Genomic DNA, 24699 nt, shown 5'->3' with positions numbered 1-24699 from the left:
TGACACAGAAAAATTATGACATTTATTTCCTCAGTCACATACTCTTAGTACTAACTAGTGATGGTTACCGGTATCAGGTTGCCATAAACAGTAGTAACCAGACCGAAAAGCAGTGCACATTTCGGTGCTTTATTTCTGTGCTTTTTTTTTCCTGAGATGCCATACACTTTGGATTCTAGCCAATCATTTTACCTTTGCAAGGATAGTAGGCGGGCCGAGGTATGTACATTCTTTTAGAGTAGATCTACAGATTAAAAATGCCCAAGGCAAAGTGTTCAAAAGTCTGGCTGTACTTCACAGCAAAAGATGCAAACTCAGCAGCCTGCAACAAGTGCTTTAAGCTAATACTGCGATACTGTGCAAAGGAGGTAACACCTCGAATCTGATGACAAACCTGGCGACACATAGCATTTTTTAAAAGCTGACAAATGCATCGTATTTGATAGCTTGCTGCGAGACCTCACATTAATCCTACAACTGTTCATAACTTGCATAGTTCACATTTCTGTATAACTGTATATCTCATATTTCTGTATAGTTTTTATTTGATATTCTGTATAGTTTTTCATATTTATATCCTGTTCATAGCCTGTACATAGCTTGTACTCACTACAGCCTGTACATACTTGTAGTTATAGCATATTCATAACATACTTCATACCGTGTACATTATAACATACCATAATAGACCCATTTCTGTAATATACTTACACATCTATATTATTGCTAATATATATTGTAATATATCTATATCACTAAAGCACTTCTGGATGGATGCACACTGCATTTCGTTGCCCTGTACCTGTGACATGTGCAATGACAATAAAGTTGAATTCTATTCTATTCTATTCTTTAAGCACCGGTTCGAGCACTGTTTAAGCACCGGCACTATTTCAAAAGTACCGTTTTGGCAATGATATTGGATATAACCTAAACGATACCCATCCCTCGTACTAACCTCATCTTTTTAGGTTACATTCACAGAATTTTGCTGCCATTCCAGTTACATGCTTATGCTTTCTTTTCTCCAGTGAAAGGCGTGTATTTGTTAGCCACAACTACATTGGGAGAAGCCCAATTTTCCATATGACACTTTGGTGAAACCCACAGAATCACATGGAGAAAACAAAATGGAAAAAAAGTTTTATTAATCTCACAGAGAAACTAGGTTTAAAACTCTGCTAAAAATACATCTTATTTGAAGTGGCTAAATAATTGGAAAAAGAAGATATAGAATGCATAATACATATAATTCTTTGTAACATGTGGATCTCCTTTGGTCTGATGTGCTGGGGGGACCAGTTAAAGACCAGCAGCTGGACGTCAGTGGTTGGACTGTTAGACTACTACTGCTGGACTGGTAGTACAGAGTAGACGACGTCTGGCTCTAGTTCAATGTCTGAACACAAACACACACACAGTTCAAACAACAGAAAACATGATTACACACTTTGTAGTTCAGTCAAGATCTCCAATCGCCACCTCACTGCATCATCCACAGTCCCAGTTCAGACTTTACAGGGAACCAGCTGCTTTATAAAAGATTAAAATGTGCAAAGAACAAACCTGAAACGAACAGATCTGTAGCAATTAGCTTATGAAAAGCATTAAATGACATTAAAAAGCCATATAGTCACTGTTTCCACATTTTCAATCATTTTCATTGATTGTCCAAAATACTGTGTTGTCATCTATTGATTCAAAAATCAAGAAAATGGCAAATTAGGTCAGATAGAGGGCCGTTATTGTCTCAGGAAGTGCAGGGGATTAGTAACAAGGATGTGAGGGCAACTATGAAGGATCAAGTTTATATAAAGAGCTGGTAACTATGTGAAAGTACATCTTATCACCATGTTACAGAGAAATGCTACAGTAATAGAAGCATTGTACAGTAACTAGTGTAACAAATTCATTTCTTTGGGAGTCATTACTTAACTCAAAACAATTAATGTTAATGTTTAATTTGAGCATTCACCAGAAGAACAGGTATTGACTTTAACAACAAAAAAATAAATAAAAAAAATAATGGATTGCATTTATATAGCGCTTTTCAAGGCACCCAAAGCGCATTACAATGCCACTATTCATTCACTCTCACATTTACACACTGGTGGAGGAAGGCTACAGTTGTAGCCACAGCTGCCCTGTGGCGACCTTCCGGTTATAGATGCGCTTCCCAACCCACTGAGCCACGGTCGCCCCTAAGAACTTTACTTATTTATTTATTTTTTACCTCAACAAATTCGTATTTATTAAAAAATTATTATTACTTTTTAGCTACATTTTAATAAAAACCTGAGAGCTTTCAGTTTCACTTGCATAGTGCAAGATATTTCTTAACGCATATTTATAATGCTTACTTCTGTGATTGAAAAACTTTAAAGGAATTGTTTGAAATGGCAGGAAAAAAGACTGAAAATAGTCTGGAAACAAGCAGCTCACTCGGCTGTGTTAAAAATAAGGAGGCGCTGTACCTCTGGTCCTCTTTGGTGTGGCTTTTGTCCTCACTGATGAGTAGATTACAGTTGAATCACTCACTGCACAAACAAACAAAAATGATTGCATGTACAATGATGACAGTATTGTTTTATTATTACACTATAGCTGTAACAGTACGGTTTTATTTTGGGTTATGCAGAAATTAAAATTATACACAGATGTGGGTTTTCACAGTTGTTGTTTTTTTCCACTTCTTACCACCTCTGCTGAAAAACATCTTACCAGACAGAAGTGGTGAGAATAGGAGGCAGATGACCACAAAGCTGCCGTTTTCTTTTAATACAGACTGAGACGCTTCACCACAGAGCACAAAGCAAACGTGTTCTCACAACATGAACACGTCTGTTAGCCAAACCAGGACACACTGTGGTGAGATGTCTGATCAGTCTCAGACTACAGTTAACTGGTGTCAACAAAAAGAAGTTGCTTCAGTGGTTTCACAGAAAGAAGTCAAAAGTAAATATTATATATACACACACACACACACACACACACACACACACACACACACACACACACACATATATCAGGGTGTCTGTTTCCAGTAAGGTTCCCTATGATAGTTCCCCCCATGTTAACCGAACCTACCTGAGGTATGAACAAGAGACAGATAACAGAAGCCATACCAGCTTGGGCGTCACCCGCATTACCAAGAGCTGTGTCAGGTGTTGAGAAACCAGGACACACTGATGAGAAGCTGACTACTGGAATAGGAAGGCACAGAAAAAGGGATGAGAAGAGGCCACTGTTGGCCCCAGTGGAAGGTGTAACATGAAGAGCATGAGGAAAATGTGGACCCTTCGATACCCAACATCTACACTAATGGCAAAACAGCTAGTGTCTCACAATATTACCAGTACGATTTTTAATCGGCTGTTTTTCACTATGTGATGTGTTGTTGCTCTACATGATGTTGTCTGTGACATTATTTTCTGAATCTTTGTTTTGAGCTGCTCTAATGATCCAAATTTAACACCAAAGTTCAGATAAAAATGTCAAAAAAATCTATATTTGTCATTTCTAACAATCAGCATCAAGACATGCAAGCAATAAGACATTTCCACTTAATAAATGTTTTGATTTTTCACCAAACCAAAAGCATGCATTTGAAATCTAGATATCCTAGGTCTCACCTTTAAGATGTTTGTGAGCATATCGTCTCACCAGTAACACCAGTAGAACCACAACACAGACTGATCCAACACATGACAACACAGAGAGAACAGCAGGAGGTGTGGATGTAGGTGGAGGTGTGGTGGTGTTTCTCTCTAAAATAAAGCAAACACAGTCATTAAGTTGTCGTCACATTGTGAATGTTGAAAGCTGCAGAAACACAGACAGGTGAGTGTGTCACCTGTGACAGTGATCCAGCTGGATGGAGACTCTCCATGACTGCTGATGTCACACTTGTAGAGGCCTTCATCAGACCTGGAAACATGCTGGATGGTCATGTGACCTGTAGGCTGCTTCCTGATGAGGGAGCCATCTTTATAGAAAGCAGCTGTGAGGTTGGAGGGAGTGGTCTTTGTTTTACAGAGCAGAGTGACGTCATCTCCCTCCATCACAGGGAGGACAGGACTCTGCAGGATCACTGATCCACCTCAACACAGAGACAAACTACAGCATTTCATCCATTTACACACAGCTTCATCAACACTAACTCCACACACTCAGCTTACCAGTGACTGTCAGGTTAACCATGTTACTGATGGGACCCTCTCTGGACTCACACCAGTAAACTCCACTGTCATATGGGAATACAACAATGTTACAGGTAGGAGCAGCTGATGTTCCCCACCCATCTCCACACTGAGTCCTCTGTTGTTTGCTTGTGTTTCTCCTCAGAGTCCATCCAGCAGAGCTGTCGTCCTCCTCACAGGTCAGATACACAGATCGATCTTCAAAGAACTGAGAGCTGCTGGGACTCACAGTCAGACGAGCTGTGAGGGTTAAATTTAAAAACTGATGATTACTTATACTTTTGTGAGAACAATGGCATAATTATTCCCTCACTGCACTGTGCAATAACCCAAACTGTGTATACAAAACACTTTTTATTTGTATATTTAGTTTTTGTTTACACCAGATTGCATATTTGTACAATTTATATAATTTCTTCAGTTGATACTGTTCATCTGTATACAGTGATGCAGAACTGTGCATCCCCATCCCCCTACATGTTTACACTGAATAGGAGATGCTCAATATCTGATTGTACATCTGTATAGTGACAATAAAGGCATTCTGTTCTATTCTATTTCATCAGTTTCAGATGTGAGCTCCACTGTGAATATATGAACCCAATCAGGTCATATCAGTGAGCATTTCTCAGGTTTAAACTGTGACAGAAGAAGGTTACGGACCTTGGTTTGTTGTACAGCTCAGCAGTGAGATCAGAACTAAAGAGAAATGACACTCAGGTTGATTTGAGGTGAACATAAAGAACAACAAACAAACTCGTCTCTCTGTGATATATCTGCTCATTTTTAAATTAACGCTCGTAAAAAGAGAAAGGACAATGTTTAAAGTTGAACAAACAAAAAAAGGAACATCTGGTAGGAGAACATCCATCTTCTCTACTAAATTTGGATCTTTGGGTCTACAGAGCCCAACTGTCGCTCGCTTACCATGACATTGGACCAGTAACATCTGAAATGTTACTGGTCCAATGCAGGGTTAACACATAAAACAAATCCATGATTAGCCTGAAATGTTAAGTGAACATGTTTTAACATTTTACATCAAATTTTAAATCTGACACAGAGATTCTACTTACAGAGCAGACACAGCACAGATGTTTCCTTCATCGTCCTTCTCACTCATTTGAGCTTTTTTTCATTTCTCTCACTGACACCAAGTAAAGCCCGCCCTCTTCCTCTGAGCACCAGGTTTTCTATTGGTTCAAGACATAGTGAGTGGTCAGTGTGTGTGTGTGTAGCCAGCACAGGCCCAAACTGCTGTACAATAAATACATTAAGAACTATAGCATAAAAGGAACCATTAAAAAATAAAACAAATAATACATACAAATTAAAACAGCCCTGTATTTGAAAAAAACAAGATATTACAACACAGAATCAGCAAAAATTACAAAAATAAAAATAAACTAAAACCAACATCTCATACGTTGTCAAAGGCCAAGGTAAAGAGATTGGTTTTCAGAAGTGATTTAAAAACAGGCAGAGAAGAGACCTGTCTAATCTCTAAAGGGAAATCATTCCACAGCTTTGGAGCAGCTACAGCAAAAGCACAATCGCCTCTAAGTTTACGCTCAGTCTTGGGTACATTCAGGAAAAGCTGATCAGCTGACCTGAGATACCCGGTGTATAAGGCTGCAAATAAAATAATTTTAAAATGAATCCTAAAAGAAATGGGTAGCCAGTGAAGTGAAGCTAAAACACGGAAAATGTGTTCAAACTTTCGAGTTCCATTTAAAAGACGAGCTGCAGCATTTTGCACCCTCTGTAGATGAGTACCTGTTACGGCCCTAGCAGGGCCTCCTCCTGAAGGTGCCTGTGTGGGCGTGTCCCACCACCTCTTCTACCTGAGGTGCCACCTTTCCCTTTTGTGCAGCTGACTCTCATCAGTAATTAAAAGTATTTAAGCCCAGGGAAAGGTGAGCTCTGGGCCAGATTGCCATTAGTGTGTTTGTAGCTAGTGAGCTGCTCTCTTTTTGACTTACTTTTTACTTTATTGACCAACGCTTGAGTTTTGTTTGTTTTCCTTAAATGGTGATAGCGGCTTGTCCGTCTCTTTTAGTTGAGCTACTTTAATAAAAGTCTTTAATTTAACCCTTTTGCCTCCTTGACTCCTTTTTCTGACCCGGACACTTTTTGTTACTTCCCTCTCACTGCCTGGACCCTTTTAGGGGAACGTAACAGTACCGTATTTTTTGGATCATAAGGTCACCAGCGTGTAAAGCGCAAAAAACAAAAAAGTGAGATAAGTCAAATTTTACTCAACTAATTCTTCTTGCTTCCTCCACTTCTGTACCATTGATCCATTAATGTTGAATTCTCTCGCAGCTGCTCTCTTCCCATGTTGCTGCAGTATATTAATGACTAACCTTGTATTGTGGATGGATTATCTCAGTTGTTCTCCTGACTGAAGTTTGGTCCGTTTACAGCATCCTGTAATTACCGATGCGCTTCCCAAGTTCACCCTGCCATTTAAGACCTGAACCACTCCAGTCCTGTTCCCCTAATGCCCACCCAATTTTCCAAATGAGAGAGTAAAATGGCATGATCCACTGTATCAAACGCAGCTGAAACACAGGAATCAAACCAGGGACGCTGCTGTTATGGAGCTGAACTGGAACCATTCAGACACTGAGGCCCTCTGAACACATTTTAATTACAGCTGTGCAGAGACACACTGATGACTGACTGGAACACTATGATTCACATTTTACATTAACACCATCCTCACACATGTTTATATATGGCCACTAGAGGGAGATGTTGGACTTTAAACACTAACATGCTCAGCATGTTCTGCTCCTAATATAATGGTAGAGTTTTAAATAATTTTGAATAAAGATGAATAAGACCGTGCCTGTTCTTCCTGATCATGCTTTAATTCCTTGAATGTAAAATGAAGAACAGTAATTCCAGAACACAGTGAACAATGCATGTACTATTATATATTGTACATATATTTATTAGTTTCAGATTTAGCCATTCTTGTATTTTGCTTGTTTACGTTATTGTACTTTGCACAACTCTGTTGCTTGTGAAGCTCGAACACAAGAATTTCACTCACATGTACTGTACCAATGTACCTGCACATGTGATGTGACAAAAGTGATTTGATTTGACATCCTTTGCTTAAAACCCTGAAACATCACTTGACTATCGGAGTTAGACAAAGCTAGTTAAACTTCATCAATGTCAGTCTGCTCAATAGGAAAGTATTGTTTGTCATTTTCACCTGTTTTGGAACAAAAGAAAGTGCTGCAATCACAAGACAACCTCCAAGGGCCAATGGTTTATTACCATACTTTAAGAATGTAGTGTAGTTTTTCTTCTTATAAGTCCTCTTGTCATCAGATATCTTCATGAGATGAGTACCTGCAGTCCACCAAGGTTTTTCAGGTAGTCCAACTGTAACGGAGGCGGAAGGCTGGTTTTACTTCCACAGTGATTTTGTGCGAAGGAAGGAAACCTTCCTCCAAACGGATTGAGCAGTGGAGCCGCCAAGGGAAAGCACACATTAAAAACTGTATGATTAAAATATAATTTATTATATTTAAATAGTTAAAAATGCAAAATGAATTAACACAACCTTGGCCAAGGGGTAGCACAATAAAAGTCAATAAAACACAATATTAAAAGTCCAGTGGCCTGCGCCACAACCTAAAAGTCCCAGGGAGCTAAGAAATCCAGCAAGTGGTATAACCAAAGGAACCAGCGGAGTCCTCGCCTCCCTCTCGCACTCACGTCCTGGTATGCTGAAGAAGGAGAGGAAGCGGCAGTCACTATTCTTTCCAGACAGGTTTACTTCATAAAAAAGGGATAAGTCAGAGACTTACCCCGGGTGGGCAGAGCTCTCAACTCCGCCCGCCGCTTCTTTAAAACTGGAAATCGGCACAGCCGTCTAGTAGCCTCCGCTGGTGCTGTCTCCGCTCTCTGCGCTGGTACTGTCGCTCTCTGCGTGCTGGTGCCTCTGCGCGCTGGTCCTCCTGCTGGTGCTCTCCGCGCTGGTCGTGCATCGTCCTTCCCTAACGCCCAGCTCCACCAGCCCCTTCGGCTTGCGGGTGCCGCCGCCTGGCACCACTTACGCCTGCCCGTCTCTCAAGCCTCTCGGTCGAGCTCCAGCCTTTGGTCTGCCAGGCCCTCTTATTGGCCTCTCTGGGATCTCTCGCAGGTGTGATCAGTTTATTATCAGGTAGGGGCGGAGTCTTTCCAGGACAAGTCACCAAATAAATACCATTAAAACATGCAGTAAAACTCATAAAAATAAACCAGTGTACAATATTTAAATATTAAAAAGGTAAAACGCAGCAAAACATGCATAGTAGAAAAACTTAGATAACTTGTCCCTTTCCACCCCGTGACACAACTTCTCCAGAAAGGCACATCCACATGTGCTATCATCCTTTTGCTGTATTTGCTAGTACAGCCTCAGGAATGTGGAGGAGATACACCTTGCTGGTGACCTCATCAACATCTTGAATGTTGTTTTTCCAGGTTTGCTAGTAGTTTCTGTTTCTGTCTCTTTTCTACTGGAGGACACAGCTGTGTTCCCTGTAATCTTTAGAAATCATAGGCTGCATTTAAAGCAGCTGAAAAAGCATCTCATAAATAGTCTATGACCTTGTTTAAATGACCTGTGAGTGTTCTGCTTCTGTTCTTGGAGGTCAAATCAACATGTACAGTGTTAAATATACATGGACCTATTAAAATCTAAAATGTATATACTCTTTCATTTCTAACATGCTGCCAGATTTGAACTATCAAAGATGTACACATAATTCAACATTCACTTGAAGTGCTGCTTTTTATAAAAGCTTCAAACAGGTGCAGATTTCTCAGAAGAAGTGTGTTCAGGTTGTGGTGCAAGCATGGGGCTCAGCCTCCTCATGCCTTCTCCTTTTGAGTTAGACACCAGGACCTGCTTAGTTTTCTGTGCTGGAGACATGAGCTGAAAAACTGCACAATAACACAGTGGAAATAAATACTGAGGACTGTTGATCTTGGACTGCTGTGTGCATCAGGTCCATTGTCACAAAGGTGTGTTCACCATCTCCAGACCTACAAGTCAAGCTAAGTATCGGCAGAGGTCTCTGTACTAGGGTTCAGATCTGCACATCTGAAGATAAATGTGCCATTCTGACACTGACAACATGAAAAAGCATGCTTTCAGTATGGAGATAAATATGTGTCAAAAAGGTTGATGATGATCAACAAGCAAAGATTGTTCCACTGTTTTTCACACTATGACTTGAATGCAGCTGAAATTTGTGGATCTGTGTGAAAGTGCAACGTTAAATTTGTCTCAAAACATCACGTGGGCCTGCAACGTGATCTCTGTGTATCAGGCAATTTACCACATGTATTTATGGTTTTGTGACCTTTATATTATTACAAATTTGTAATATATATTTGTATATATTTTCCACCCTGAGCTGTTTGCTGTTTGCTGAGTACATACAGTTTTCCTGATTATTGTTTTTATTTTAAAATTATTGGGCCACTGCTATGTTTGATTTATTTGAAAATGGGCTGTTTTATTATTTGATTAATTTTCCACAAGCTCTAAACTCAAATAGACAAAATGATTTTCATTTCAAAGTCGGCCTGCACATGCCAGTGTAGTTTTTTTCTCCTCTTCAAAGCATTCATAAAAAGTACAGACAGGTTTTCTTCTTATTAAGACATCTTATTATTCTTGTATTAAACATATGTATAGGAGCCGATTAAGCTCACTGGGACGAGCAGGTTACTGTATGAGAGCACCTGGCCCGGGTTTGAATACGACTTGTGGCCTTTTGCCATGTCTTTCCCTCTCTCTCTCTCTCTCTCTCTCTCTCTCTCTCTCTCTCCCTCCACTTTCCACTTTCCTCACAACAAGAAGGTCCTTGGTTCATTTCTGGCAACAGATTAAAAGCGTTCTATGTGGTCTGAAAGGACCATGATAATCCAAATGTTTGTAAGAATCTTAAGTGGTTTCTTTTGAGGTTATCAGTAAAAGTCAGAGTTCAGAGATGAATGATGGAACTACAACCCATCTGTCTGGAGAGCTTGTGGATGCATCTTCATTAGAAGAGAAAGAATAGTATGCAGGTCAAACTGGATAACTGCATTTAAAGTCTGACTGGAACAAACCTGTCAGATTTGGCCACTAGAGGGAGGTGTTTTAGTTTAGAAGCAGATACGCAGGTCATCACTGATGCTTCCACAGTTTATTCCAGAGCACACCTATTGAATCATCAATTATGGTAATCGCACTAACTGCATGTCTTTGGACTGTTGGAGGAAGTCGGAGTACCCGGACAGAACCCACACAGAAATGGTTAGAACACACAAACTCTACACACAGAGACCCTGGCAAGATGGTGGCTTTAAGCTGGGACTGTTTGTTTTGGGGTTTTATTACTAATTGTTTGTTTTATGCATTAAAAAAAAAAAAGATTGGTGTATCAATTCTGGAAAACCAAACCACTACATATTTTTCCCATCTGATACTTTGTTACTGTGATACTTTCACCAAAGTCAGACTAAAAGTGCATTTATTAATGATGCAAACAAACTAAACCACTACCAGCATTACAAAAGTGACCTTATTGTAAGCATAAAACATATTAGCATACTTTTATTATCATTGCTGAATTTAGATACCTATATCAATTAAGATTATCTGATTTTTGAAGTATGTGAGTCTAAATAAGCCAAAGAAACACATAAAATACACAGAAAGTCTTTTGAACATGTGGATGTCCTTTGGTCTGAGGTGCTGGGGGACCAGTTAGAGACCAGCAGCTGGATGTCAGTGGTTGGACTGGTGGACTACTTCAGTGAAGAGTAGACGACGTCTGGCTCTGGTTTAAAGTCTGAACACAAACACACACAGTTCAAACAACAGGAAACATGATTACAAACTTTGTAGTTCAATAAAGACCTCAAATCTCCACCTCTCTGCATCACACACAGTCCCAGTTCAGACTTTACTGGGAACCAGTTCAGACACAAATCAGAGCACTGTGAAATTAGCAAGTCAAACAGGAACCCGAAGAGCTGAAATTAACTCATACATCTATACCTAGGGTCAGTTTGAAATCACAAACAAAAATAAACCCGTCATGTACTGGACTGTGGGAGAGAAACTGCACATCCACAGGGAGAACATGTAAACTCCAGACATTAAGGCCTGAGCCAGGGTTTGAACTCAGGACGTTTTTGCTGTTAGGAAACCGTGCTAACCATCACAAAACTGTGCAACCCTGAGCACAATCATTGTTAGCTTATAGTAGAAACGGGACCTGGCGGCCCTCAGAATCTCCTCTTTCTGCTGTGCAAAATGCCCCTTAAAAGCTGATGAGGCATTGTCATCACCCCAGCTGGCATGCTGACAGACAGCATGGACACCTGCATTGATGAATATGACAACTTGAGATCTAGGGGACAGAGTTTCAAAATGATACCAAGCTCATCTACTAAAAATCTCCGACAAGTTCAAATCTCAGTATCATTGACCTCAAGGTCAGAAGTCAAGTTTTCTGAAAATCTGTAAATGCAATAAATTGAGCTCAATGTGACAAAGGATAATGAAAGTGATACCACAGGTGTGTCTATCAGGAGGCTGATTTTTGTTTGTAGTCATCCATTTAGAATTACAGAATCACTTGAATTACATGTTATGTGACATAAAACTCTTAAGTATTGTTCCAAGAGAAGGGGGGAGGCTCTTTTATCACTGATCTAATGTTTAGCTGTCCATGTCTTATTTAACAGGAACAGGTTTGTGTGCTTGTTCAGAGATAAGAAGTGTGAGTGTGATATCCTTCACAAATCTGAGATCTGAAATTGAGTCATGATGTGGTTGTGTTAGCTTAGGTTAGGAGGATGTCTGGAAACAGAGTAGCCTTTATTCAAAGTTAAAAGTCAAGAGCAGTTGTACCTGGGCCTTCTTTGTTCAGATGGTTTCTGGTTGGTAAGTTTTCACTGCTGAATGGACTGCAGCTGGATGTAAAATAAAACACATTTAAATGACTGCAGGTACAACAGCTACAGCATTGTGATATTATCACACTAGAGCAAAAAGTTTACTATTACTTGTAGTATTATCATATTTTTTGTAAAGTTGCATCATGAAAAGTTTAACTGACAACTCTTTATAAAGATTAAAACCTTTGTAAAGTTTCCATTTTTTTAACAGCTCTGCTGAGAAACACAGACCACCACAAAGAACTGGGGAGTGTTTCTGAGAATAACAAGGTAGACAACCACAAACACACCTTCTTCTTCCATTGCAGACCGACGCTCTTTACCACAGAGCAAAGATCTTCTCACAGCACGACCACTTTAAGTGCATTGAGGCAACTGTTTTTCTGATTTGGTGCTACATAAATAAATCTGAAATGAACTGAATTATGATTGGCCAAATAACAATGCACTGCAGTGAGAAGCAGCTTAAGACTATATTTAACTAGAATCAATATCAATATGAATGGATCTGTTTTACATATTAGTGTGTCAAAGACACTAGCAAAATATTAATGTTGTTAAGGTGACACTCAGAATGCAAATATATATACTGATGTAGATATGATTTAAAATGCTATTGTCATTCCTTTCTGTGTTTAAAATGAGCAGCTCTGTGTTGAAACAGCTGCAGCTGAAGTGTTTTCTTTCTATCAGAAACAGGATGCTGGACGACTGCAGAGCTGTTAGCCTCAGTTAACCACAGACCACAAACACACAGTCCAGCTCACAGTGAGCAACACTCAGTAAGTACAGTGTGAAACACACATGGTAACATTCGTCTAAGTTAGCCAATGTTTAATCAAAGGACACCGATTATAATAAAGGTGTGAACTTAATTGTTATGATTTCAGGCTTTTGATCAAAAATAGTTTTACTGTTACAATAATCTGCATTTCTACAATTCTGATCATCCCTCACTGCTTCATAATGTCCTCAAAATTCATCATATCACCAAAGTCATAAACAGTCTTCATGGACTAAATCTAATTCTACCTCCAGTCAAACACTCAGCAGCAGTCTTATATTGACTCTGAGCAGAAATGTGAAGTTATTTTATAACCTCTGCCTAAATGAAAGTGAAACAACAAGGGCAGATGCAGAATCACCAGACACCATCTGATAAAACTTGATTCAATGGTTTGATGAATTTGTCATTGAAAATAAATAAGTAAACCACACAAGTTATACTTCTACTCTTTATGTGTGAGCTGGTCTTCTAGTAAGGATTTTCTAATAAGTCTTCATTAGAACAATAAACAGACTGAGCAGAAACTTGCAGAGGTGAAAAGAACAAGTGCAAAAAGCTGCTGTTCCTCTAATATTCACTTTCCTAAAATAATTTATTACCCACACAGTAATCCAGGAAGTTACCATAAGTATATTGAATCCATCCTTACTATGAAAAAAAGAAGCTGAAACTTTCTGATGTTCATATACTTTGTGTTTAAGCTGCTGATGTGCTCTTTCGGAGCGTTGCAACCATCATGTTTGTTACTACAACTTTCAAGCAAAGTATGCCTTAAATATTTATGAATGTCCTCACATTATAAAACACACCACACATCTACTCCCAAAACACACACAGACACAAAACACTAAAAACCGAGTGAAGGAAACACAGTGATACCTCTACTTTGTATTTTGACAGCACGGTACATGACACGTGTGATGATGTCATCTTCTCCAGCTTGTTGATCTGCTGAAATTTTCCAAAATGAAAAATATTTCAAATTAAATATCTAAACAGAGATTACATTTAATCAAGTTGTTACTGTGATCATAATGAATGTGAACTTTATTCTACTAAACAAACTCAGACATGAAAGATCAGGAAGTCTGAGTCTCACCTTCAGGTTTCCTGTGAACACATCGTCTCACCAGCAGAACCAGTAACACCAGTAGAACCACAACACACACTGATACAACAAATGAAAACACAGAGAGAACAGGAGGAGAGAGTGATGGAGGAAAAATGATGGAGGTGGAACCAGGAGGACAGGTGGATGTAGGTGGAGGTGTGGATGTAAGTGGAGGTGTGGTGGTGTGTTCCCCTAAAATAAAGCAAACACAGTCACTAAGTTGTCGTCACATTGTGAATGTTGAAAGCTGCAGAAACACAGACAGGTGAGTGTGTCACCTGTGACAGTGATCCAGCTGGATGGAGACTCTCCATGACCGCTGATGTCACACTTGTAGAGGCCTTCATCAGACCTGGAAACATGCTGGATGGTCATGTGACCTGTAGGCTGCTTCCTGATGAGGGAGCCATCTTTATAGAAAGCAGCTGGGAGGTTGGAGGGAGTGGTCTTTGTTTCACAGAGCAGAGTGACGTCATCTCCCTCCATCACAGGGAGGACAGGACTCTGCAGGATCACTGATCCACCTCAACACAGAGACAAACTACAGCATTTCATCCATTTACACACAGCTTCATCAACACTAACTCCACACACTCAGCTTACCAGTGACTGTCAGGTTAACCATGTTACTGATGGGGCCCTCTCTGGACTCACACCAGTAAACTCCACTGTCCATTTGATATGTGTTACTGATCTTACAGGAAGAACCAGCAGGTTTTCCCCACCCATCTCCACACTGAGTCCTCTGTTCTTTGCTTGTGTTTCTCCTCAGAGTCCATCCAGCAGAGCTGTCGTCCTCCTCACAGCTCAGAGACAAAAAGTCTCCTTTAAAGAACTGAGAGCTGCTGGGACTCACAGTCAGACGAGCTGTGAGGGTTAAAATGAAAAACTGATGATCTGTTAGACTTTACATTGTGAAACATGAACCCCATCAGGTCATATCAGTGAGCATTTCTCAGGTTTAAACTGTGACAGAAGAAGGTTACTGACCTTGGTTTGTTGTGCAGCTCAGCAGTGAGATCAGAACTAAAGAGAAATGACACTCAGGTTGATTTGAGGTGAACATAAAGAACAACTCCACACAAACAGCAAAGCTATATGTGGAAGGAAATGACTCCTCCAGTTTCATATTCAAAAAAAAATTACTGCGCTAGCTTACGTTGTTGCAGTTCTACAGGGATTTAAAAATAGTTACGCAAAATGGAGTGTGCTTCCTCCCACTGGTTTTAAAGGGTCAAACACAATTTATAAATCATTTCGTTTTATTTTTATTAACATATCTCACCACATCCAAACTTTTCTGGCACACGCCATACCACATTTGCATCGGAATATCATGCGGTGGACAGCAGGAAAAAAGCATTTCAAGAGCTACTTTGCAAAGTGCAAGCTAATCAGCAGCAACTCCATGTTTGGACCCAACAAGGTGACTGGAATTTGCCTAGCTTTGCTAGTGCTTAATATAAAGCCATTCACAGATGGGGGTATGCCAAAACATTCTTGAACTTGAACCGCTTTGTGCTCAGATGCGTGGCGTGCAGCTTGGTGAGCTGGTCACTCGGGTGGTATAGCTTTTATTTATTTATAGTATTTCATGAACATGACTGAACATCTGAAACAGCTCAGTGTGAGGACTTATCAAAGTGTCTGAAATGTAACATTCCAACTTCCCCCTTAGTGTGTTTGTTGGGCAGCTTAGATAATGTCACTTCAGATAAGAATATAGCCCATATGGTTTTCACTGCCCTATGCATAGCCAAGAAAACAGTCCTCATGAACCGGAAAAATAAAAATAATCTTAATTCTAACCAATATAGAAATTATCTATTAGATTACATTAGTCTTGATACAGCCTCTGCCACATCAGATCTTTGATCAGCTCCATCACCTAGTGGGGGGGGGGGGGGTTCATAGTTTGGTCCCACCTTCGCTGTTGTGATTGGTGTGGGGGTAGGGTCAGGCTTGGGGCGTCGGGGGATTCCCCAGGAGCATCTTCCTTGTGGGGCTCAACCTGGGTAGCGGTCAAGGCCTATTAGTGGCTCTGCTGGCTCTTAGGTGACGGTGCAGGGTGCAGTGCATTGAACCACCTGCATTGAACCACCTGGGGGGCTCTTCAACTGGTGGGGAGGTTGTCACATCTTGCAGGAGCTTTCCTGTCTTCAGGAACTCACTCTGCAGGAGGGGGAGATACAGGAGAGGCGGAGGAAGATCTCAGCCTGGGCATCTATTGTCTTGTGTAGTCTGGAAGATGAGTGGATGATGGAGTGGGTGCAGTTTTCTCTGTGGTGGGGTCGGGTGGACTGTCCCGGGCTCTTTGGGGCCGGGCGGCGCTGCTGTTCTGGGCCCCGGTCCGGATGGGCCTGGGCCCCCTTTCCCTGGCGGGTTGCGGAGTATGGGGGTGCCTACTGGGGTCAGCGGGGGAGCTGGCCCCAGGGAGAGGTCACTTGCCCCTCCCTTCCTTCACTCCCCATCTCCAGCTGCCTCCCTCTTCCCGCTCCACTACAATCACCCACACATGCAGGGCCTTGGGGTAAAGGTGTGTCACCAGGGTGCAGAGGAGGCTACCCCCCCCTCTGTCCCCTTTTGGCTGCCTGTGCCTCAGTATTATCTCACAACTTAGACATTCACATTACTCACACTCTCATAACCAGTGTTGGTCAAGTTACTTGAAAAAAGTAATCAGTAACTAATTACTGATTACTTCCCCCAAAAAAGTAATCCCGTTACTTTACTGATTACTTATTTTCAAAAGTAATTAATTACTTAGTTACTTAGTTACTTTTTAAAAACACGATTTACAACCTGAAGAGGTGATAAAGCGATAGATCTCTCAGCCCAATTCTACTTTTTCTACATAATCCATCATACAAAATGTAATCAAATGGAAAAGTCTCTTTTTTTTAACTTGTTTTATCAGTTTTAATCTTTTAACTTTATACATCAAGCAAAAATTTAATTATATGCAACATTCTCTGACTGGAAGAAATTTGTTTAATATTTAAACCTATTTTCTGCACATTCCAGCACATAAAATAAAATATTTTTTGTGTTTACACTCACTCTTTCAAATAGATGCAAGTGAAACACAGCAGAAAATAAATAAAGTCAAAGACTCAGCGGTCCTTTTGCTCTATTTTCACCTGTAAAGCAGGAGCAGGGTAGGCGGAGGTTTACCCTGGTGCAGGTGTGCCGCAGCAGTCAGTGGAAGGATACGGCAGTTTCTCTGTGAATTTCCCATTACGTCGTTGGGCACTCGGAGCTTGTTTGGAAATTTAGGGGTTTTTTTCGGTGTAAAAAGAAGTTTTCTTCCCACGCACAACGGACACTTATGTTTTTGTCACTTTTTATGGAATCAAACTCAAAGTAAGGTCAGTACTTCCAAGCTTTAAACGCTGCACGCTCATACTCTCTCCAGTACTCGATATATGATCCACTGTTGATCTGCACACATCTGTTGTCACAAACGTCGCACGTTCTCGCAAAAAATGTGATTGTGTGTACATATAACATAAACAGATTTTTAGACAGGAAACTGTTGTTGAAGTACAGAGAGAGAGAGCTGTGCATGAAGTGTGATTTTATTGTGGTGGAAGCAAAACCGTAAAAGGGTTTTACGGTTTTGCTTCCACCACAATAAAATCACAGAGGGAATTCATGACGATGTTTATGTGAAGCGAAGTTTGGATCTTCTTTTGCTGCTGGTTAGGTCAATATTGTTTGGAGAGAGATAAAACTAACAGCTTTAACTCTAACAATAACAGTCACAAGCAATGTTCCCTCTAATTTTTTATGTGTCTGAGCAAACACACAAACTCCCTGAGCGATCCCTTGGACCACTGTGAGCAACATTAGACGTGTGCACTGTGGTCACGCCAGCATTGAATCCATCCAAGTTACATGGTTTATTAAAATGACAACATTTACATGTATGTTAGACTACTTTTAATTAACTGCTTTAGCTCACTTACAATGAAAATTTTAAAAAAATCTTGTTCATGACCTGTGTTGTATGTTAACACTATTGGAAGTAAAAATATTGATGCCACACAAATTATTTGTGCCACTCCAAAAAATAATTTCTGTCCACTATGAGATGAAGGAGAACAACAGCCTGATACCTGCAGGCCTGACAACAGGAGATGTATCACTCCTGTAACACCTGTAACATTCAGCAGTCGCCTCATTGTTCTGACACACACAACAAAACTATTGACTACACTACACACTAACTACACAAGATTTGCGCTAAACGTCTCAAATCTCTCACATCTCAAAACATCGCCGTCACTCCTAAAACTTCCTTCCATTTCTTAACAACTAAATGACACGTTGCTATATAATTTTTGATTGGTCGACATGGTACATTTTTTGACCAATAGGAAAGGGTGGAGTTTTTTTTGTTTTTGTTTTTGCTTAAAGGCGGAGAGTGTTTTGAGCATTTTGGTCATATTTGGCAATGCTTCATCTCTAAAGGTCACAAATCTTTCACATCTCAAAACACCGCCCTCACTCCTAAAACTTTCCTCCTCCCTAAACAACTGTTGATTGGTCGACATGGTACATTTTTGGTACGTTTTGGTTTTGTTTTTGCTCACAGGCTTTCGAGCGTTTTCCTTATAAAATGCCTTTTTTACCGTTTCTTCCCGCAGTAAATATAAACAACGACAGTATTCAGGAAGAAAACCAAACATTGCATATTTTTATCATAACTCTGGTTTTACGTGGCCTATCAACACAATTTAAAAACTGGTATAAAGTCCACACTTTTTCCGTCATTTGTTCCGTCTGTCCTGCTCAGATCTCCAATGGTTGTACACGTTGGCTTCACTCCACATCAGCCACGTCGCTTTGCTAGCTAAAACACTGGTGTCGGCACATAAGGACGCTGTCATAGCCTGTCAACGATGTTGATTAGCTGCGTATATACGAATGTGAATCGATCATTGGCTGGACTATGGGATAAGGTGGCATCGTTCTAATCCCATACGGGAGCAGCCAGTCACTTCCTGACTAACACTGCAAAACAGAATTGTTAAAGTTTTCATTTTATTTTCAATTCAGGTTAGAACTTTTTTTGCCAGCACGTGCAGCTTAGAGCTTAGAGAAAACTGCTCAAAGAAGTCCTGCCATTAATTAATTCTTCAATCTTAAATATGATCAACCTATCTCTAATAATCGGATATGTACCACAGGCCTTCAAGCTGGCTGTAGTAAAACCTTTACTCAGACCCAGCAGTCTTAGCTAATTATAGGCCAATCTCCAACCTTCCTTTCATATCAAAAATCCTTGAAAGAGTAGTTGTCAAACAGCTAACAGATCATCTGCAGAGGAATGGTTTATTTGAAGAGTTTCAGTCAGGTTTCAGAGCTCAGCACAGCACAGAAACAGCTTTAGTGAAGGTTACAAATGATCTTCTTATGGCCTCTGACAGTGGACTCATCTCTGTGCTTGTCCTGCTAGACCTTAGTGCAGCATTCGATACTGTTGACCATAATATCCTATTAGAGCGATTAGAACATGCTGTAGGTATTACAGGTACTGCGCTGCAGTGGTTTGTATCATATCTATCTAATAGACTCCAATTTGTACATGTAAATGGAGAGTCCTCTTCACACACTAAGGTCAGTTATGGAGTTCCACAGGGTTCGGTGCTAGGACCAATTCTGTTTACACTATACATGCTTCCCTCAGGCAGCATCATTAGAAGACTAACTTTCTGCTTCTTAATTCAGATAAAACTGAGGTTATTGTACTCGGCCCTGAAAATCTTAGAAATATGGTATCTAACCAGATTCTTACTCTGGATGGCATTACCTTGGCCTCCAGTAACGCTGTGAGGAACCTTGGAGTCATTTTTGACCAGGACATGTCCTTCAGCGCACATATTAAACAAATATGTAAGACTGCTTTCTTCCATTTGTGAAACATCTCTAAAATTAGAAATATCCTGTCTCAGAGTGACGCTGAAAAACTAGTTCATGCATTTATTACTCCGAAGCTGGACTACTGCAATTCATTATTATCAGGATGTCCAAAAAACTCACTGAAAAGCCTTCAGCTAATCCAAAACGCTGCAGCAAGAGTACTGACAGGGACTAGAAAGGGAGAGCATATTTCTCCTGTTTTGGCTTCCCTTCATTGGCTTCCTGTTAAATCCAGAATTGAATTCAAAATCCTGCTCCTCACATACAAGGTCTTAAATAATCAGGCCCCATCTTATCTTAATGACCTTGTAGTACCATATCACCCTATTAGAGCACTTCGCTCTCGCTCTGCAGGCCTACTTGTTGTTCCTAGAGTATTTAAAAGTAGAATGGGAGGCAGAGCCTTCAGTTTTCAGGCCCCTCTTCTGTGGAACCAGCTGCCAGTTTGGATTCAGGAGACAGACACTATCTCTACTTTCAAGATTAGGCTTAAAACTTTCCTTTTTGCTAAAGCATATAGTTAGGGCTGGACCAGGTGTGTCATGATCCTTCATGCTTAGGTTTGTCACTTAATTTTTCCAGTCTAGGTTTTTTCAGTCATTCGTCTTTTCTCACTGCCTGTTCGGTCGCTCCACTTCTGTAAATAAAACATCACTCTCATCACCAGTCCACTGCCTGCATTTTGGGTCCTTTTTCTCCTACACCACACGGCTCACCCCACCAGCCGTGACAAGGTGACCCTGAATCCTCCCTTAGTTATGCTGCAATAGACGTAGGCTGCCAGGGATTCCCATGATGCATTGAGTTTTTCCTTTCCAGTCACCTTTCTCATTCGTTCTCATTCATATGTGTTAATAGGCATCTCTGCATTGAATCATATCTGTTATTAATCTCTGTCTCTCTTCCACAGCATGTCTTTATCATGTTTTCAGGGCGGTCTGTAGTTTTATTAGATTGAACTTCTGCTTTTAATACGGTTGACCATAACATTCTCCTTACAAGGGTAGAACATGTTGTTATGCTTAACCCTTGTGTGTTGTTCGTATTTTTGTTACTCAGCCAGTGTTCATGGGTCTGGTGGACCCGCTAGAGTTTTGGCTTTCCAAATGAACACTATCAAACAATTTTATGTTAAATTATTCAACAGGTGTTTACTTCATCCCAATTACAAGCCATATGAACAGCAAACATGGTTAATTTTTTCCCTTTACCTTTGTTAGATCACATTTATGAATTAATGTGCTTCTCGTTTTTTTTTTTTTTATAAAATGTTATATAAAAAAATAAATCAGTTATAATCAAGTGGAGTGAGTGGAAAGACACAACACATTTACACGTGAAGCAATATGTTTCACAACTAAACGGGATCAGCTGCTCATCAATAGTGACATTAGGCCCAAGGTTATAAAACAGGTGGAGGTGGTGCACACACTTATCCCACACTGTCCTGATGGCAGCTAACTTGTCTCAGTGCCGTTGAGCTGGTCTGTCGTCTCGGTTATCAAAACGGATAATCCTGGAAATTTTGTGGAAGTTTTCCAGAGACATTGATGCACGGAAAGGTTCTTGCCGGTTTCTGCATCCCACAGGGATTCTGTGGATTCCCCTTTGGACCTGAAAACTCCTGCAAGATGAATTTGGTCCATCTCCTTCCACCTCTCTCCAAAAACACACCATCCTTCTAGATTACTGCAATCCAGAATAATTTTCTGGATGGAATCTGGGATGAAAAACTCAAATGAAGACTTGATATCCTGCACATGAGTAACTGTCAGCCATGTTGGCCCTGGCTTATCACAGTAACAGCTCTGCAGGGTAGCTCATTTCTTGGGCAAGAAGACCATTCAATTTCACCAGTTATTGACATCCATATTTCTTCACTTGCTGTCTGGTGGGCTTGTTCTGGTCCTGGAACTGGCTGCAGATGGGGTACTCGTCTTCGTTTTGTTACTAAATGGTGCTCAACCTCATCCTCTTCTTCAAAGTCACTGTCAGACTCTGAATTTTCAGAAATGTGAAATATTCTGAAACCTCTTTGTCAACATCATCATCCGAAGCCCCTCCCTCTTACAAAATCAATTGGATGGCCCTCGCAGCAGATAATCTTTTGCCATCTTTGCCAGTGTGGTTCTGATCAAGTCTTATTTATAGTATTATGCCCCTAATTTGCAAGTGGGACAGGGTATCAGAAAATAAAATTTGGATCCCTCAAAAAAGAGGGTAAAATGTGTGGGAATGTAAGTAATGTAAGTTAGCAAGGACAGGGATTGTCCCTGTCCTTGCTAACTTACACTGGCTTCCCATCAAATATCATATTGATTTTAAAATCCTCTTGCTCACTGTTAAACATTTAAATAACTTAAAACTTCAAATAACCCTAGCTACTTGATCTCCTTGACCTGTATAACCCAAAGTTCCTCCAGCCAACTGCTCTTAATGCAACCAAGGTCTGGTTTAAAAGCCTTTGCTATTGCCGCTCCTAGACTCTGGAATAATCTCCTAGTTGATATCCGTACATCGGAATCTATTCAATCATTCAATTTGTTTCCCGTTCTGCCCGCATTGCTGTACTATTGTGAAGCATTTTGATGTATGCTAGTCTTTTAAAATATGCTATAGAAATAAACTTTGATTGATTGACATGTACTTTATCTTTAAACCTACTGTATGGCTCTCATGGAATTACATTTTTAAAATATGGCGTTCACGGCTCTCTCAGCCAAAAAAGGTACCCGACCCCTGTCTTAGAGTGATCATAATGATTACAGTCATATGCACTGAATACACTGTGATTATATCGAAAATATCCACTACTTATAATGACACAGCAAGGTCATGTGTCCACTGTGCAGCTGTGTTGATATAATGAGTGAATGATTTGATCTTTTCACTGCCTGCTGTGTTTCCTCGACTCCTGAGCAAAGATAAAGAGTCAGTTCAGACCTGCAGTTGGTCCTCGTGGTGTTTGAACTTGAATTCAGCCTGATTTGTTTTTCATGTCTTCTCCTCCATCATCAGTTATCAGGAGAGCAGACAGTCAAAGTACAAGAATTCAAACAAACACAGAGATTCTACTTACAGAGCAGACACAGCACAGATGTTTCCTTCATCGTCCTTCTCACTCATTTGAGCTTTTTTTCATTTCTGTCACTGACACCAAGTAAAGCCCGCCCTCTTCCTCTGAGCACCAGCTTTCTATTGGTTCAAAGACAAAGGTGGGATACTACTTTTCATCGTGTAAATATTATTATTTTATGTATGTTATTAACAGATTAATTTTAAGATGTAACTTGTCTGTGAAGGTTCAGGGGGTCCTTTTGTCCCTCTGTGGGGGGGCACTCCCACTAGGTTTAAATCTGGGACTCCAGGTTCTCCATTCTCGTATTCTCAAAATGAGGAGAATGAGCAGTCTTTTTAGCCCAACGAATCAGCAGCCTTGGAATAAACGATTTTAGATTTGATGTTCTTAATAGGTTTTGAAGAGTGTTTACGTTTTTGGTATTAACCATCTCAGGAGGAACATGAAAAAAGAAATCATTTTCACTCCCCACCAGGAGTTGCTCGGTGAAGGAAGAGTGTCGGTGGCATGAGTGCTGCATTCTCTGGGAGAGGGAATTGAGCTGTGCCTCCAGTGTGCAGAACAACAGCACCGAAGCTGAGGTGTGAATGCCTGCAGACACCTTGAACAAGGTTTTGATACCGAAAAAGCTTTATTTATTTATCCAAAATAATTATTATTATTTGTTAACTGACGAGTTTCAGGTGTTTTTTTTTTTTACCACAGAATGCAGGTTATGTTACAGCAAATTTATGACTCTTACTTTCCATTGTTTTTGGAAGTGCATTATTTGAATTATTTAAAATGACAGAAAAACCTTCCCTTTCTGAGAGATGTCCAGTTTGATATCCTGAACTTTTCTAAGCAGCTTACCACCTCTGCTGAAAAACATCTGATTAGAAAGGACCAGTGGGTGTTTCTGAGAAAATAGAAGTCAGACGACCACAAAGGTGCCATCTTCTTTTAATACAGACTGAGACGCTTCACCACAGAGCACAAAGCAAACTTTTTCTCACAACATGAACACTTCTGTTAGCCAAACCAGGACACACTGTGGTGAGAGGTCTCATCACAGTAAAACTACAGTTAACTAGTGTCAACAACAGGAAGTTGTTTTTGTGGTTTCAGAAGTGAAAGTAATGTATTGTATCATAGTAGATTAAGCCTGGTCAGTTTTTCTCCTTAGACACCTTGTACTGACAATGAAGTCTTCATGTGAACAACTTGTTTACATTTTAAATCCTTATCAACTCTGTTGAGGGATTTAATGCTCAGTAATGGCACTGCCAAATGTCACAACACAAGGTCCAAAGTGTTCCAGAGGCTGAAACTACACCATTGTGGTGGACCACTGGAGGGCTCCACTCACACCCAGTTTCTCAGGAAGTATTGTTGCTGTGTTTTGGAGGGAAAGTGTTCAGTTCTGTGGTGATGAGTAATGAACGAGCAGTGTTTATCGAGAGCTCTTGTGTCGTCTGTGTTTACCTCCACATTGGTGACCCCTGACTCGAACATGCTGCAGTCCAATGGTGGCGCCGACTCCGCTCTGGATGCATCAGCACGCGCCAGCCCTCTGTCTCCAGCTACAGCTATGTTTGCTGTGGTGCTTGAGCTGCTGGACTTTTGGCTTCACGATCCCCCGTCGTGGTTCGTA

The 24699-nt window shown here is 40.5% G+C and overlaps 2 protein-coding genes and 1 long non-coding RNA gene across 4 annotated transcripts in view; all 3 read right to left on the bottom strand.

Moving 5' to 3' along the window:
* Positions 1-14845, bottom strand: part of LOC309695300 (low affinity immunoglobulin gamma Fc region receptor II-like) — a 31603-nt gene extending 16758 nt beyond the window's left edge. Inside the window, exons 1-2 of the mRNA XM_082515833.1 lie at positions 14666-14845; positions 14341-14586 (exon numbers count right to left, since the gene is read on the bottom strand). Coding sequence (XP_082371959.1) covers positions 14341-14586; positions 14666-14738 — 319 coding nt within the window. The 5' untranslated portion in view covers positions 14739-14845. The remainder of the gene's footprint in view (positions 1-14340; positions 14587-14665) is intronic.
* On the bottom strand, positions 1216-19928 carry LOC309695844 (uncharacterized protein). Its single transcript, XM_082516787.1, has 7 exons — positions 19878-19928; positions 15053-15088; positions 3854-4439; positions 3633-3767; positions 3126-3203; positions 2475-2537; positions 1216-1399 (listed from the first exon to the last, which is right to left on the bottom strand). The coding sequence occupies exons 3-7, from the start codon at positions 4059-4061 to the stop codon at positions 1347-1349; spliced, it is 537 nt and encodes a 178-aa protein (XP_082372913.1). The 5' UTR covers positions 4062-4439; positions 15053-15088; positions 19878-19928; the 3' UTR covers positions 1216-1346.
* LOC309703433 lies at positions 12144-14228 on the bottom strand. 2 transcript variants are annotated; one of them, XR_014275898.1, is made up of 3 exons: positions 14051-14228; positions 13831-13902; positions 12144-12179 (listed from the first exon to the last, which is right to left on the bottom strand). It is a non-coding gene; the product is annotated as an uncharacterized lncRNA (long non-coding RNA). The 2 variants fall into 2 exon arrangements; XR_014275899.1 differs by having other exon boundaries at positions 13831-13899.
* Positions 19929-24699: the final 4771 nt, after the last annotated feature.

Source organism: Aulonocara stuartgranti (assembly GCF_965226115.1).
Source record: "Aulonocara stuartgranti genome assembly, chromosome: 3".
Classification (NCBI taxonomy): Eukaryota; Metazoa; Chordata; class Actinopteri; order Cichliformes; family Cichlidae; genus Aulonocara; species Aulonocara stuartgranti.
This window is presented reverse-complemented; position numbering and strand designations above follow the sequence as displayed.

Excerpts from the sequence above, each read along its gene's own strand:
- LOC309695844 (XM_082516787.1), bottom strand. The coding sequence starts at position 4,061 with ATGGAGGGAGATGACGTCACTCTGCTCTGTAAAACAAAGACCACTCCC. Across the intron at positions 3,768-3,853 it reads CAGCTGGATCACTGTCACAG|AGAGAAACACCACCACACCT; the intron begins GTGACACACTCA and ends GCTTTATTTTAG. Across the intron at positions 1,400-2,474 it reads CACACCAAAGAGGACCAGAG|ACATTGAACTAGAGCCAGAC; the intron begins GTACAGCGCCTC and ends GTTTGTGTTCAG.